The sequence below is a fragment of the Perognathus longimembris genome, chromosome 2 (assembly GCF_023159225.1).
Source record: "Perognathus longimembris pacificus isolate PPM17 chromosome 2, ASM2315922v1, whole genome shotgun sequence".
Taxonomy (NCBI): domain Eukaryota; kingdom Metazoa; phylum Chordata; class Mammalia; order Rodentia; family Heteromyidae; genus Perognathus; species Perognathus longimembris.
In genome coordinates this window covers 68899360-68915098 of record NC_063162.1, presented here as the reverse complement: position 1 = coordinate 68915098, position 15739 = coordinate 68899360, and the positions used below count along the sequence as shown (strand labels likewise).

Here is a 15739-nt window from a genome sequence, read left to right as displayed (position 1 = left end):
GGGAGGAAGGGAGGGAAGGGAGGGAAGGGAGGGAAGGGAGGGAAGGGAGGGAAGGGAGGGAAGGAAGGAAAAGGCAGGCAGGCAATAGCACTTTGCTGCAGTAGGCCAAATAAATGTTAAAAGATACATCCAGGCGTGGGGCTGTTTTTGTTTGGTTTTGTTTTTTTGCCAGTCCTGGGGCTTGAACTCAGGGCCTGAGCACTGTCCCTGGCTTCTTTTTGCTCAAGGCTAGCACTCTACCACTAGAGCCACAGTGCCACTTCCAGCCTTTTCTGTGTATGTGGTGCTGAGGAATTGAACCCAGGGCTTCATGTATACGAGGTGAGCACTTTACCACTAGGCCATATTCCCAGCCCCGGGCTATTTAAATACTGATAGACCTAGGGCTATTTATCATCAATTCTCAGTTACCTGCCATAATAGGAGAAGTGATGAAACTAATCCACCAATTTAAAATACCTACTCATCAAACTAACTGCACACTTTCAATCTATAATCTATCTAACAGACCCAAGGCGCATCATATCTGAATATCACCAGCTGTCCATCTCCACCTCTCACTCAGCACTAAACCCTGAACACTCTGGAAGGTAGACAGAGAAGAAGGCAAAATAATGAGACCTGAGCACACGGACCCAAAGCACACAATGGACATGAAGAATCATACAACCCACACTCTCATTCAGGTGAGCCTCAGGTTTCCACTCCTGGGACAGCAGTTAGGCAAAGAACCCAGATCAATTAGAGAATGTATTCTGATCTATGCTAGGATGCACCCACAAAAGATTCTTCAAGTCCACTCTTTCTATTCTGATTTCTGTGCCCAATGTGGGGACGAAAGAAAAACACACACATAAAAAAACAAAAACAAAAAAACAATCCAAATCCCCCCAAATGCTGAGGTTAAGTAAAAGAAAATAAGAAAGGCTGACATGGCATTCCTTGGTCACACGCACAACAACTTCCATTTCCTTGAAGTAACAAGAAGCACAACACATCTATTTATCTGGTAACCTCTCTTCTTAAAAGAAAGAACATGCACATCATACATTTACACTGGTTTACTAAAAAAAGAAAGAGAGTGGGCATACAGGATTTTTTTTTTAAAGGTTGGTTTGAGTGCCACAATACTGATTCAAAACTGAAATGGAAGACAGTTCCTTCCTAGGATACCTTAGGGTTTTTCAGAGTCCTTTTCTATGAAAGGAATACTTGAAAGACATCCCAGTCAGAAGAGATGAGGTTGCTAAAATACATACAAGAACTTCAAAACAGCCAGGAAAAAAAATATAATATATATATGTATATATATATATCCAGGAGTCAGTTCCACTGTTCACCTCCCAAGATCCTATGTCTGCAGTCTTTCTTGCCTAGTGCCTACTGCATCACGGCGAGGAATTTGGTTTCTTCTGCCAGCGAGGTGAGCAGAGAACTCATGTCCCCAATCGCCATGTTGGTTGTGCTGAGAGACAGTGCTGGGAAGGGCAGGGGGGCTTGTGGTGTGGTGAGTCGGGAGGAGCTATGGGAAAGGTTCTGCAGAATGCTTGGGCTCAGGGCCCCAGACATCAGGCTAGCATGGTCCGCATCATCAATGATGGCATGGAAATCAATCTGCACCCCTTCCAGGTCATGGCCGTCCAGGCCATCGACCGTGCTGGTCACCTGGTTAGCACCGGGTGAGAGTAACTCTGAGTTTTCTGCGTGGGCTCCCTGGAGCAGGCAGTTGGCCTCTGCCATGGAGAACAAATCAGCTTTTGTGTCTTGCTGACTGAAGCCCAGAGTTTGGTCATAAAACTGACCAGAGTAATTCTGCGTGTTGGAACACAGAGGTTGGGGTGGCCCTTGCGTCTCCATCTTGATCCCGTTGACCCTGCAGATCTGACTTGCATCACTCAGCGGTCCTTGCGGCAGAGTGAGGCCACCCCTGGGCAGCGCCTGGCGCCTGCTGCCCCCGTAGCTGGCACATGGCTGCTGGTAGCCCCTGACGGCTGTGGAGCTTGTGAGGTGGCTGCCAGTGCTTAGAGTCCCCGGCAGGCCACTCCCGAGCCCCGGGTAGACACTGGCATGTGAGGTAGCACCAGGCTGCACTGGCCTGAGTGGGCCTGGCCGGCCCGCACCCTGGCGGTGCGTGCTGTCGCCCAGGAGCGGATGAGTGGGGTAGCCCTGGCCCCTTGGATCTGGGGTCTGTAGGCTATTCTCAGAGCCGACAGGTGTCTCATTTGCTGCCATTACCAGACCCAAATCCAGAGGAACCCCATTTCCTGGCATGGTGGTGGTGCTTTTCAGCTTGGACCCTCGAATCTCAGCACTGCAGGCACCATCCAGGGCTCCCGGGGGTGCTGGCTGCCCAGTGAGGCAGCTCCCATACCGCGGGGCCTTGTATGGCTGGTCGAGGAGGGCACTGCCCCCGGGGCTGGTTCCCAGGTCATCGTGGGTGGCCACGTGCTCCGGGACCCCGTAGGCACTGCCACTGTCCCCGAGCGCCAGGCAGCCCCCGACCCTCCATGGACTCTGTGCTTGAACCACCATGCCGCCATAGGCCCGGGCCTGCATACCTGCAGGCTTCAGGCTGCCCTTGGGCTTGGAGGAGGGCAGGTCGGCGCTCCCCGAGCTGACCTCGTTCCACTGGATAGGCAAGTCTGACTTGCGGCCCTCGCCACAGGGCTGCTCCACTGGCCGGAACTGCTGGCTCAGGTGGCCACCAGGCAGCCCAGCCAGGTCAAAGTCGTTGGGTCCCTGGGGCACTTTGCTGTCCTCAGATGCCACACTTGGGAAGTGCTGCCCGCATCCCACTTGGCTCTGGGAGTTTAGATACTGCACCACGTCATCTGGCAGGAAGTCCTCCTCATTCAGGTCGTCCTCGGCCTCCACAGCCAGGGACTCCAAGGTGACATTCTCGGTGATGCTCGGGGGACAGGGGGACACTGGGTAGTGTCGTGGCTGTCCCCCCTCGGGGCGGGTGTAATTCTGCAACACCAGGTTGCGCTTGTCCCCGGCTGCAGGACTGAAGCCATGGAGGCCACCGAATGGAGGTGCCCCTGAGGGGTTGAGGCCGTGGAGACTACCAAAGCGCTGGACACGGGGCAGGGCCAGGCCCTCGGAGCCGGTCCTCACAGGGTCACTGGCCCTCCGGACACCATTGCCCAGCCCGTCCTGCAGGAGCAGGCGGCGGCCATACCCGTGGCCCCCTCCATCGCTGCACCGTCGGGGAGGAGGCACTGGGGGCAGGGTCACAGCCGGCTCCCTGCCGTCCCCCAGCAGGGCCATCCTGGTCTTCAGGCTCAGCCTCTCCATGTGGGGCAGAGGTGTGGGGGGCGGGCCGCCCGTGGCCGCCGCATACTTGGCTTTGAGGCGGTACTGCTGGGCAGGGGTGAGACTGAGCAGGCTGGGCAGCCCATCGCTCTGGCTGGCCTCACTGGACCTCCGCGAGGCATCGGTGGAGATGGGGTCGTAGGAATCGGCCACACTTACATTCTGGGGCCGGGCCTCAGCCTGGGATGCCTCGCTGGAGCGGCGGCTAGAGAAGCAGGGGGAGATGCCTGAGGAGCGGCGGCTGCTCAGGTAGGCCGAGCTGACTGTGCTGGCACTGCTGTCCCTCCGGCTGACCAGGCTCAGCATGGTGAGGTCCACCCCGGAGAGGTCACTCCGGGCCGGGAGCAGAGTCATCGGCCCACCCGAAGTGCAGGTAGTACTGGACTGTGTGCCTGCAGGAGGAGGACAAAGGAGTGTGACTGGAGGATGCTGGACACCACGGCCGAGCCTGTGCGTTCTGTCAAGGTTGGAACCAACAGGACCGCACAGGAGCTTCCTGGACCCCCGGGAATGCTGGCACAATGAATCTACCCGGCATTCCAGCATATGCAGGCATACCAGTGGGGAGGCTGGGCCTGTGTGCATACAGACACATATATGTTTTATTTTTATTTGCCAGTCCTGGGGCTTGAACTCAGGGCCTGGGCACTGTCTCTGGCTTCTTTTGCTCAAGGCTAGCACTCTACCGCTTGAGACACAGTGACACTTCTGGCCTTTTCTGTTTATGTGGAATTGAACCCAGGGCTTCATGCATGCCAGGCAAGCACTTTACCACGAAGCCATACTCCCAGCCCCCAGACATATATATTTGGCAACCACATATATTTGATAGCACTGGGGAGTGAGCCCCAGCTTCCTATCTGTCAGGCTAATAATGCTCAACCACTTGAGCCATACCCTCAAGTCCTTTTGTTTTTCATTTTGTTTTTCAGGCACTAACTTTGTCCAAGCAGCCTTAAGCCAAGATCCTCCTATCTCCACCTCCCCTCCCAGGTCAAAGCAAGGGGCAGCTGGCACTGATTACCAGTGGCTCACACATGTAATCCTAGCTACTCAGGAGGCTGAGATGTAAGGATTAAAGTTCAAAACCAGCCCAGGCAGGACAGTCTATGTAAGACTGTGATCTCCAACAAATCACCAAAAAAGCCAGAAGTGGAGCTGTGGCTCAAGTGGTAGAACACTGGCCTGGAGCAAAAGCTCAGGGACAGCACTGAGGCCCATGAGTTCAAATTTTAGGACTGGCACACACACACACATGCACGCACGCACGCACGCACACATTCAGGGAGCAGGCTGCAGATGGATCCCAGCCTTCAATTTAAACAAAGACAAGCACTGGTGGCTCACGCCTATAATCCTAGCTACTCAGGAGGCTGAGATCTGAGGATCCTAGTTTGAAATCAGCCTGGGTAGACACATCTGTGAAATTCTTTTCTTCAACTAACAAAAAGCTAGTGGTTTAAGTGGTACACCAGCCTTGAGCAGAAAAAAGTCAAGCAAAAGCATAAGCTCCTGGGTCCAAGTCGAAGTCTCATTAGTGGTACAAAAAGAAAGGAATGCATGAAGAGAGACAGAGTACATGAGACTCCATCTCAATGCAAGAAGCAGGTGTGTGCAGTCACCTCAGCTACGGCAGGCTACAAAACCTCAGGAAAACGGTACAGGGGAGAAATAGGAGGGAAACAAAATCCTATCTCAAAATAGGACCTATGGAAAAAAGGGTGGAGGGGGAGGGGTGGCTTGGAGAAAGGGTGCCAGCTTTGCAGGCACAAGGCCTAAGTTCAAACCCAAGTACAACCCATCCCCACCCCACCCCCACAAAAAAAAATAAAAAAGAGCAGTACCTCCCTCCCCCTAAGTGGCTGCTGACTGACCTTAGATTTCTGGAAACCAGAGGCAGGTGCTCCCCTAGACTTCATCAGAACAAACTACCCGCAATTTAACCATCGGTTTCAGTACAATCCCATTATTGCATTCTTTTGGAAATAAATAAGCCCCAGAAAAGCAAGTTGTCCAGGCTTGGCATTGCTATGAGTGGCTTAAGGCCCAATCTTGGGACTGACGGAGACTCGAGCAAAGCTAAACCAGAAGGTCCCAGCCCCTCTCACTGACAAGAACAGATAGCCAACCCAAACAGATGCATGAAGAACTGATAGCCAACCCAGACAGCTGCGTGGGGTGCAGTGTGGGGTACGACATGGGGTGCGGGACTCACCATTTCCTGTGAGAGGAGAGACTGCAGGGCCTCTGGGCGGTGGGACGGGGTTCAGTCGTGGAAGCATTCCATTCACTTGTTTCAGCCTTTCTAGTTTTACGTGCTCCATCCATTTGGTCCCTGCTGGGTTTCTCCGGGCTTGCAACGCCAGGGCGGTGGTGGCCGTGGTAATGGTGGCGTCCATGATCGGGGGCTCGTCCAGGTTACTGAGGTCAGCCATGCCCCCTCCATCGGTCAGAGGAAGCTCGAGCCCACTGAGGGGATAGTTGCAGATGGGGGACTGCTGGCTGCTGCATGAAGACTGACCACCAGGGCTTGGCTGAGATGTCTGTTGGGGGGTCCAGAGGAAAAGGGAGGTTACTAGGAAGGGAAACAGGAAAGGGAGCCAACCTCGCAGGCAGCTTGCGTTACATCCAGACCTTCCAGTCACCAGTGAGTGAGTGAGAAAGAGGATGCAGGTGGGCCTTGATGCCAGGATGATGATGGACCACAGGCGGATGTGTGGCGGGGGCAGGCAATAGACGGCAGCAAATGCTACATGAGGGGTGACAGCATGAAACCCCAAGGCTGGGTCTCTACACACACACCCTCCTCCCAAACCCCACTGCCAGGGCCTTATTCTTTGGGGAAATCATTTAGCCAACCTCAACCTCGTTTCCTTATCCACATAAAATAGGGAACAACTCGTGTTAAGGATTCTTGTTGGGAAAATAAAAGGCCTGAAGGCACCTGTGTGCAGTCAGACTAGAGTAGAACCATCTCCTGGGGCCTTAGTGCTAGGGGATTTAGTCTTAGGGCTTGTTCAGCAAGAATGTAAATCTAGAACAGACAATGCCCCTCTAGGCTTTTGGGGTGACCGCTCCTCCCTCTGTATCTTCCAAATATTACGGACGCCTCACCATGAGTGTGGATCTTAGTGGTGTTGGTCGTGGGTGTTAAGCACGCTGTGCTACACGGCCCCAGCATGCCAAGTCTGTGGGATGATCCGAACCACTCCTCTTGCAGTGATTAGAGCCAGAGGTGTGCCCCACCCCCAACCAAGGGCAAAAGGGGGCTAAATCCAGGCCCCTGGCACTCCACAAGGGGAGGACCTGGAGCTGGGGACGGGAAGGGAAGCCTCATCACACCCATGTCTGCGAGCACTGTCCAAGCAGGCTGGCCACAAGCAGATGGAGAGGCGTTGCTACCTCAGGTGCCAGGCTGTCCTGGGGGTGACCCAGTGAAGCCCCTTTGTAAGGAGGAAAAGAGCTGATTCTCGGGAAGTTCAGTGACTTCCCAAAGACAGGAGTTCCTGGTCCAGCCAGCTCTGACCCTTGAGTCTATGAACAGCTGCTTTCCTATTAAAAAACAAAAAAACAAAAAACCCAAAAACTGGAATCTCTGACAGGAGCCCAAAGTTGCCCATTCCAGGGGCAGAGAACCACATCTCCTAGGGGCGGCCCAGCACATCTCCAGCACAGCCCAGGGGGACCCCCAACTTAACTTCTCAGGGAAGGCACCAGGCTTTATCTGTGATCATGGCACAGACATCCAGCGATCGAGTCAAGGGCTATGTGCATGTCATCTGGGGAATCAATCAGAACAAAGGAAGCTGGGCGGAGAGGGGCAGGGGGAGCTGGGCTGAAGTGTGTGCTTCAACATCCTTTGCACCGCCAGGCCACCGGCGGCTTCCCAGACTTTGCAGAATTGTCTTACAGTCTTGGATGGGCAAATCTAAGTGTGTGTGTGTGTGTGTGTGTGTGTGTGTGTGTGTGTGTGTGTGTCTGTGTCTGTGTCTGTGTGTGTGCATACACACATGCAGGCAAATGCACAGCTCCATAGAACTTTAAAGAAGCATATGGACATTTAAAACCAGAAAACTGATACCAAGCATTCAAGACATTTAAAAGGGGGTGAGACTGCTAACCACAAATGTTATCTCCATTCTCATCAAGTAAGGAGGCACTTGTGTGGTCTGAGAAGGCAGTGAACAAGCCATGGGCTGGACCCTGGGGGTATCTGCTTGGCCCGGCCCAGTCTGGTTTATCCCACATACCTTGACAAGCACAACAACGGATTTCACCCTTGGCCTACCGCTGCCTTTTACAGGCTGGGGTTCAATATGTGCTTCCTCAAACACTGCCGACTACAATCACTACCAAAAACGATAGCACAGGCCCACACAGACTAAAGGAGATGTGACATGACAAGAAAGCTGAACATGAAAGTACAAACACAGAGACAGAGAGAAAGGGAGGGAGTTGGGGGGAGACAGAGGGAGGTCAAAATCCCCTCACCTTATTACCCACTGTCCTTGGAAAGCAAGAACAGGACACGAGGGAGCATTAGACGGGAGATGTTGCATTCAGAAGAAAAAAAGAAGAAGAAAGAATTTAATTTATAGCAGGATGATCAAACTAAGGGCATCAGAAATGCAAATACCATGACCATTATAGTCAATGCCTGTGAAGGTATCTACTTATTTCACATGTGTGCTCACACACACACACACACACACACACACACACACACACACACACACACACACACACACACACGCCTGCGAGTCTACTGTAGGGCAGCACTTCAGCTGTTTCCCTCTGGGAGCTCTTCTGGTCCTGTGTTTGTATGATTTTCTTTGTAAACTATTTCACACATTGAGGCAAACAGCTATAGATTTTTATTTCTACTGAATTTCTTTTGGAGCAATGGGTGCTTCTACAGAACAACTTTTCTTGAGTTATAGGTGTATGCTACAGAAACAAGAAGCTCTTGTAACCTAGCTACTCAGGAGGCTAAGATCTGAGGATTGCGGTTCAAAGCCAGCCTGGGCAGAAAAGTCTGTGAGACTCTTTATTGCCAATAAACTACTCTGAAAAAGCTGGACGTGGTGCTGTGGCTCAAGTGGTACAGCACTAGCCTTGGGTACAAAGAGGCTCAGGGACAGTGCCCAGGTCCTGAGTTCAAGCCCCAGGACCAGGGAAAATAAGAATAAGAAACTCTGCTCTCTTAGGATGTTCCTGGAACAAAAATCATCAGTCTTGGGACTCCTGACCCAGGAGACCACAAGCTCATTTTCCTCATTTCACTGAAGATACACTACTGGAGGTTCTGTATAGTCATTAGGGAAGGGGGAAGAAGAATGACAGATGCGTGCTCACCTCCGAAAAGATGCACAAAACACAGTTATGAAATGACTGATTAAAAAAATAGTGATCACTGGGCACTTGGGGCCCCTGCCTGTAATCCTAAATACTTAGGAGGCTGACATCTGAAGTTTGAAGCCAGCTTGGGCAGGGAAGTTCATGCATGAGATTCTTATCTCTAATTAAACATTAAAAAAAAGAAAGAAAAGCTGAGGGCTGATGGCTCATGCCTGTAATCAAGTGGGCACAAACAGATAGTGATCAATCGTGTTCTATACTCAATATGTTTTAAGATACTTTAGAAAAGCTAAGTACATAGCCAGGTGCTGATAACTCACACCTGCAAATCCTAGCACTAGGAAGCTGAGATACAGAGGACCATAGTTCAAATCCAGCCTGGGCAGAGAAGTCCACGAGGTTCCATCTCCAAATACCAACACACAGCTGGGCTTGATATACAGCTTCAAACTGGTACAGAGCCAGCTGAGAAGGCTCTGTGTTCAAACTCCAGTACCAGTTTTTTTTTTTTTTGCTTTTTTAAGTATAGCTAGCTACACACCGAGAGACAAGGACAGAAGGGCCACTTGCATTCTTTCTAGCTAGCCTTAATATCAAGTACTCAAAGGAAAACGCAGGACTCCACTAAAATGTAGCTTCCTCCGCTGCTGACATTGGGATGCTAAGTGCATGATTTTCTGGGCACAAATCCAGCAGGACAGTGAATTAGTCATGGGTTCATACAAGGCCCTCGAATGCTGAGCTGCTCCAAGCAAAAGTGTTTCCTTAAGCTGAGTGTTCTCATGTGCCCAGAAACCCATGCCCACGACTCCCATCTGCTGTCTGTTATACAGACTGCCACTGGCTCGCACCTTGATCTTTGTACTCAGGAGGCTGAGACCTGAGGTGCTTGGTTCCAGGCTAGTCAAGCTAGAAAAGTCAATAGGCCTTAAGCTCCAATTAATCAGAAAAATGCCAGGCTGGAGGTATGACTCACGTGGTAGAGCCCCAGCGGGGTGCAAGAAATCCAAACAAGAGCTGAAGGCTCTGAGTTCAAGCCCTGGTACTGGTGAATGTGTGCAAACACACACATACACACACACAGTGTACATACACCATATGCAAATGATGGAATCTCTTCTGCTATCTGTTCTCTCCATTTTTCTTGTTGATGTTTAGGTGTTTGATGAAGCAAAATCACCCAATCAAGTTTGCAAGAATACTTTCAAATCCCCTAAAGCTGTTCAAAGAATAGCATGGGCCATAAATGCCATACATCACCAAACTTTGATGTTCATTTATAAGAATTTTTCAAGCTGGTGCCAATGGCTCACATCTGTAATCCCAGATACTCAGGAGACTGATATCTGAGGATTGCAGTTCGAAGCCAGCCTGGGCAGGGAAGTCTGTGAGACTCTTATCTCCAATTAACCACCACAAAAAAAATAAATAAACCAAATAAACAAACAGAAGTGCACTGTGGCTCAAAGTGATCAATTGCTAGCCGTAAGCAAAACAGCTCATGGACAGAGCCCAGTTCCTGAGTTTAAACCCTACAAACAACAATTTTTTTTTTTTTCCCAAAACCTTCCTTTATTCTCCGTCTCATGGGCTGTCATGAAGACAGAAATGATGTTCGGTTTGCCAAACTCTAGTTGAATATAAAAGCTGTTGCTACTTAAAATCTACCTGCTGGGCCATTATCCTCACTAGCAAAACCTGCTTTTCCCTCTTCTTCCCATTTGCATCCATGGACCCATGGACCCCAGTGGCACCTTTGTGCCAGCCCCCCAGTGCCCCTGCAGCCCGGGCGAGGGCTCATCCCCATGCCCCAATGGTCTCTGCCCTTGGATCACGCTAACAGCCATTCACTCGCAGGGTCGGTTCCCTCAGACTTGCATTTAACCCCCATCACCCTGCATGGTGTTTGTTTTCTGATCTTGTCTGTCCCCCTGAGTTGTAAACCTTCAAGAATTGGGCTGTGGCTTATTTATCTTGGGATCACTAGGGCAAAGAAATCATAAAGACTCCATGAGATTTTTTTTTTCAACCTCGTGGTGCTTTGAAGAGTGACTGCCACATCTCTCTTGGGATCCTGGGTCAGTTTTCAAAAGCAGCCAGGAGACTTCTGACTTCAGTCTTTTCCAATCAGAATTGCTCCAGAACAGACACCCCAGCCAAGCCCTGGTGATCAGACTTGATGTGGCACCTCAGGCCCCCATCTGTACATATTCTGTCCATGGGCTAAAGTCCACCATCTTGTTGTCTTGTCCCCTCACCCCTCCATGACTTGCTAGGCCCTTTCCAATGACCTCCAGACGATGCTGGAAAAACCAGGAGAGGGAATGACATACCATGGGCTTCTCAGCTTTGACGGTCTTCACCTGGAGACCCTCTTCCCGCTTTGAGGTGGCGACACCCAGCTCCGTCTGCTCCCCCAGGGTCCCCGGGACGGGCCGGCCAGGGGACCTGGCCTGGGAATGGCTGCCGGAGTCTCTGGGGGGCGGGGGCCGGGGGTGCAGGTCGCCACGTTGCTTCTTGGTGACATGCGCCTCAGGGCCATGCACAGTCTTCACGTGCTTCCGGAGGGAGCTGGGGTCTGTGTAACGCTTGGTACATCCGGGGATTTTGCACACGTATGGTTTCTGCCAAAGGCCACAAAAATGACAAAATAGAGAGTTAAGGAAGGAATGATGCCCCTGCCTCATGCTTCCCTGTGGCTCCTCATTACATTTTCATTGTGCGTGTGTGTACCAGTACTGGGGCTTGAACTTAGGGCCTTGTGCTCTCACCTGGCTTTTTGGCTCAAGGCTGGCACTCTACTACTTGGGCCATAGCTCAGCCTGCTGAGTAGCTGGGGTACCAGGCATGACCCACCAGTGCCTAGCTCATTTACAGTTTATTTTAAAGCACGTGTACCAGATACAAGCCTCTTTAGGATGTAGGGTGATGGTGGTGGTGGTGGTGGTGGTGATAATGGTGACGATGGGGATAACAGTGGTAGGGGATGGAGGAACATGGCTTGGAAGACTCCTACCACCCAGTCAGGAGAATGCTGCCCTCCTCTCAGGGGAGATTACAGGAAGAGATTACTTGTGGGTGAACTGGTTCTGAAATCTACTATCACTCTGTGCTTATGCTACTCACACAGGTATAATAAATTGCTAAAAATGGCTTCTAGCCTTTCCCAGGGCCGATGCCACTAAAAAATGCGCTTCTTTGGGTATCTGCTAGAGCTGGGTGAGGGAAATGGTCAGGGCTCAGAAAATGTCCAGCCCATCTCTGGCCTTCCCGCGAAGCCCTTGGCCGGCTGTTGGGGTGGCTGGAGGCAGGGCTCTGCCCGCTGCACCCTGCCTTGTTGGGCCCGCTCAGGACTTCCCGCTTGTCTTCTACCTGCGCCCACCCTGTGCCCAGCTGAGCCACTGAACTGCTGGCCTGCAGAGTGGCTTATCGTCCACATTTGTGATGTGCCTCTGCGGGTGCTTGCGTGAGAGAAGCTGGCCCTTCCCATCTGAGGACTCCACATCCAGATACAACCAAGGGCAGTTGGGAAGTATTAAACACAAATCAGAACAGCACCACACAATCCTGGAACTGAGGTGATGGGCATTACAAGCGATCCAGAAAAGGATGTAAAGGGTGTAGAAGGCAGTATTAAATGTTACACCGTTTTTTATAAGGGCCTGAGCAAGCCTGGCCATGGAAACAACCCAGTGACCCTGCCATGTGACATGCATGTGCACTTGAAGACCAGCTAGCTCTCAGAGAAGCCATTGCTATAATGCATCCATTATGTCCAGTGGAATCTGTGTCTAGGAACTGCTCTTAACCAAACCCTAAGACCAGACTGTGCACAGCCTGGCAGGTTGAAATATCCTAATGCAGAAAAGGTAGTGGAAATTATCTTGAAGACACTTTGCCTCCAAATTTCAGATTCCTTTGCAGAAGAATTGATTCCCATTAACTCCAAATTATGGCCACTCATGAGTGAGTGTGATTTGCTGCTCATATACAGGTCCATATGCAAGGAAAAGATGGCCAAATTCCAGGCATTAGGGACAGAAGAATGCCTGGCGTTTACTGCTATTACCTTTCAGTGTTCTGACATTGGCTTGATGCTTTTCTCAGGACCTCAGGTGGATGGAATGGGGAGAGAGAGGGACCAAGGAGAGAAGACCCCCAAGCAGGGCCATGCAGCCACATGTTAGTTTTCTTTTCTGTGTGGGTGGTGCCAGGCCTAGGGCTTGAACTTGAAACCTGGGCTTTGTCCTTTAGTTGTTTGCTTGTCCCTCCCCGCCCCACAGCTCCATTTCCACTTTTTGGTAGTTAATTGGAGATAACAGTCTCATGGACTTTTCTGCCAAGGCTGGCTTCAAACCCACAACCCTTCTGCATAGCTAAGATTACAGGTGTGAGCCACCAATGCCCTGCTCATTACTTCTTTGGGGTTGTGTTCTTTGATGCCAGCATGGTGTCACAACCTCCACCAGTACCCTGTTCTGTGCTCCCAGATGCCAGCAATGGCTAGTCTGCCTTCTGTCTCTGTGGATTTTCTTTCTTTTAAACAATTTAATATTTTGCACAGAATAAGTATGACAGCTATTGATATGCATTTCTGAAGAACACAAAACAAAACCAAAGTGTATCATTTTGTTTAAAATGTCTTCACACAGTTGTCAATACTAAGTGGTTTCCAAATGACACATCCTTCTTTAATCCAATGTGACCTTTTCAAAGAAGAGCTGCTATGTGTGGTGTACATGAACTTTTTGGAAAGTGTGGTTAATTCTGTTCGAAGTATTTTAGTTTTTATTTTTTGTGCCTGTACTAGGGTTTGAAATCATGGTCTAAACCTATCCGTTATAAGAGTCTCACAGACTTTGTTGTTATTTTTTCCTGGGCTGGCTTTGCACTGTGAGTCTCAGACAGATCTCAGCCTCCTGAGTAGCTGGGATTATAAATTTCAGCCATAGGCATTCAGCTAGAGATAGATTTGCTCTAGCAGTTCAGCAAGAAGAAAACTTGATGAAGCTTTTAAAAGCCAGATGGTCCCTAGGGAGCATGGCTTGTTTGGTTTCTTCCAGATGTTCTCTCTCCCCTCACCCCCTGAAAATCTGCATGCTCACGATGGACTGAGATCATAAGAGCCACACCCAGATCTGTGTACAAACTTCCCCTTTCCTAATGCATTACAAGTAAAATGATGATACGCTTCATGGGGTTAGACTACATGCTATGCCAAAAGATTCTAACTAGTGACCCCAATGGTGGGGAGCCTGGTTCCCATATTTTTCCCTTCAGTCTCGAGGTTTATAGAGGAGCTAGCATTTGAGCTACATGTCCATGGAGATGCTGGAGGTCTACAGACAGAAAAGTACAACAAAACTTAAGCAACGTGGATCTGGAATCACTGTCATTCTTGAGCTTCTCCACAGTCTGTAGGGAGAGGAGACAACTGAAAATATCAGCCACAGAACAAAAAACATCCACTATTCACTACGCTTTATCTGAAGTCACTGGGTTTCTGAGAATCGCTTCCATGCCAATGGAAGCTTATCAGTATTTACAATGCCTGCCTTTTTCTTTTTTAAACTACAACTGATTGTTCTGCAAAAGTGTGCTCTTAAATATAGCATATTTGAAAATACCACATGGAGAAAACAGTTATAAGTGCTCTGTTTAGCTGGGCACCAGTGTCTCACACCTCTCATCTCAGGAGGCCGAGATCTAAACACTGTAGTTCAAAGCCAGTACAAGCAGGAAAGTCTGTGAAACTCCTATCTCCAGCTAACCAGCAAGAACGACCAGAAGTGGAGCTGTGGCTCATGTCGTTAGTGCACCATCCTTGAGTGGAAAAGCCAAGTGAAAGCACCAGATCATAAGTTCAAGACCAAGCATACAAAATAGTGTTATTTTGGGGCTGGGGATATAGCCTAGTGGCAAGAGTGCCTGCCTCGGATACAAGAGGCCCTAGGTTCGATTCCCCAGCACCACATATACAGAAAACGGCCAGAAGCGGCGCTGTGGCTCAAGTGGCAGAGTGCTAGCCTTGAGCGGGAAGAAGCCAGGGACAGTGCTCAGGCCCTGAGTCCAAGGCCCAGGACTGGCCAAAAAAAAAAAATAGTGTTATTTTAGCAATGTATGTTTATCTTTGAAGGCGCTGTTTCTCAATGGATGAGCTCAGAGGCCCATCATTTGTTTGCATTGATTCATACTATTCTGGGCAGAGCAAGTGACCAAAATCCAAGTGCTCCTACGGTCTGGCCACTAGGTGGCAGTATAAAGCAATAGAAAACCAAGTTCACTAGGTGTTTCTGAAATTCCCTTTTCATCTAATTTATCCACATGGGGCTCAGTTTTCAGCCTTACCTCTGCAGCAGTTGCCTTTACCTGCAGGACCACCCCCCACCCTCCCCTTCAGAGCCCAGTGAGGCTGGAAACAGCCAAGAGAAAAGCAAACAGAACAGGCCCGTGGTCCCCAACTCCCTGGAGGCTTTGGCCCTTCTGCTCTGGCCCCATGGAGATGGCGTACCTCATTGGAATGTGTTCTGTTCTGGTGCTTGGCTCGGTCCGAGGCGTTGGAGAAAGCTTTATTGCAGCCTTCGTGTTCACAGACATACGGCTTCTCTCCAGTGTGAGACCTCAAGTGTGTTTTCAAGTTTTCTAGTCTTGAGTAGGCCTTTGTGCAACCTTCAAACTAAGAGCAACAGGTAAATTGGGATTACAGCCAAGCAATTACAACTCACTCGCCTTAACCTCCCCTCCCCGCCTTCCTCAACATGGGTGAAAAACCTGACTTTTCAAGGGTCAGAAGCTTTCTAAAACCACAGAACAAAAACTCCACCACTATACTTTGCAAGCACTGGGATTGGGATAGGGACTCCAGGCAGTTCAAGAGAAAAGTATTTTCAGTGCTTGTGAAAGTCTGAAAGGTTCTGAGGTGTTTTTTTTGTTGTTGTTGTTGTATTTTTTTTTAAATAACCTCTACCCCCCACCCTAGTATGGACAATGGAGTTCATTATCTGCTCATTCATCTTCTCCAATTGCCACTCATTTCAGATTCAGCACGAAGTTCATTAATTCAGCT

General features: G+C 50.0%; 1 protein-coding gene across 1 annotated transcript in view; it reads right to left on the bottom strand.

The window, feature by feature from the left end:
- Window positions 1-507: 507 nt before the first annotated feature.
- Gli3 (GLI family zinc finger 3) overlaps window positions 508-15739 on the bottom strand; it is a 202428-nt gene continuing 187196 nt past the window's right edge. The window contains exons 11-14 of the mRNA XM_048339418.1: window positions 15185-15349; window positions 11007-11297; window positions 5531-5858; window positions 508-3707 (exon numbers count right to left, since the gene is read on the bottom strand). Of these exons, the coding sequence (XP_048195375.1) occupies window positions 1381-3707; window positions 5531-5858; window positions 11007-11297; window positions 15185-15349 (3111 nt within the window). The 3' untranslated portion in view covers window positions 508-1380. The remainder of the gene's footprint in view (window positions 3708-5530; window positions 5859-11006; window positions 11298-15184; window positions 15350-15739) is intronic.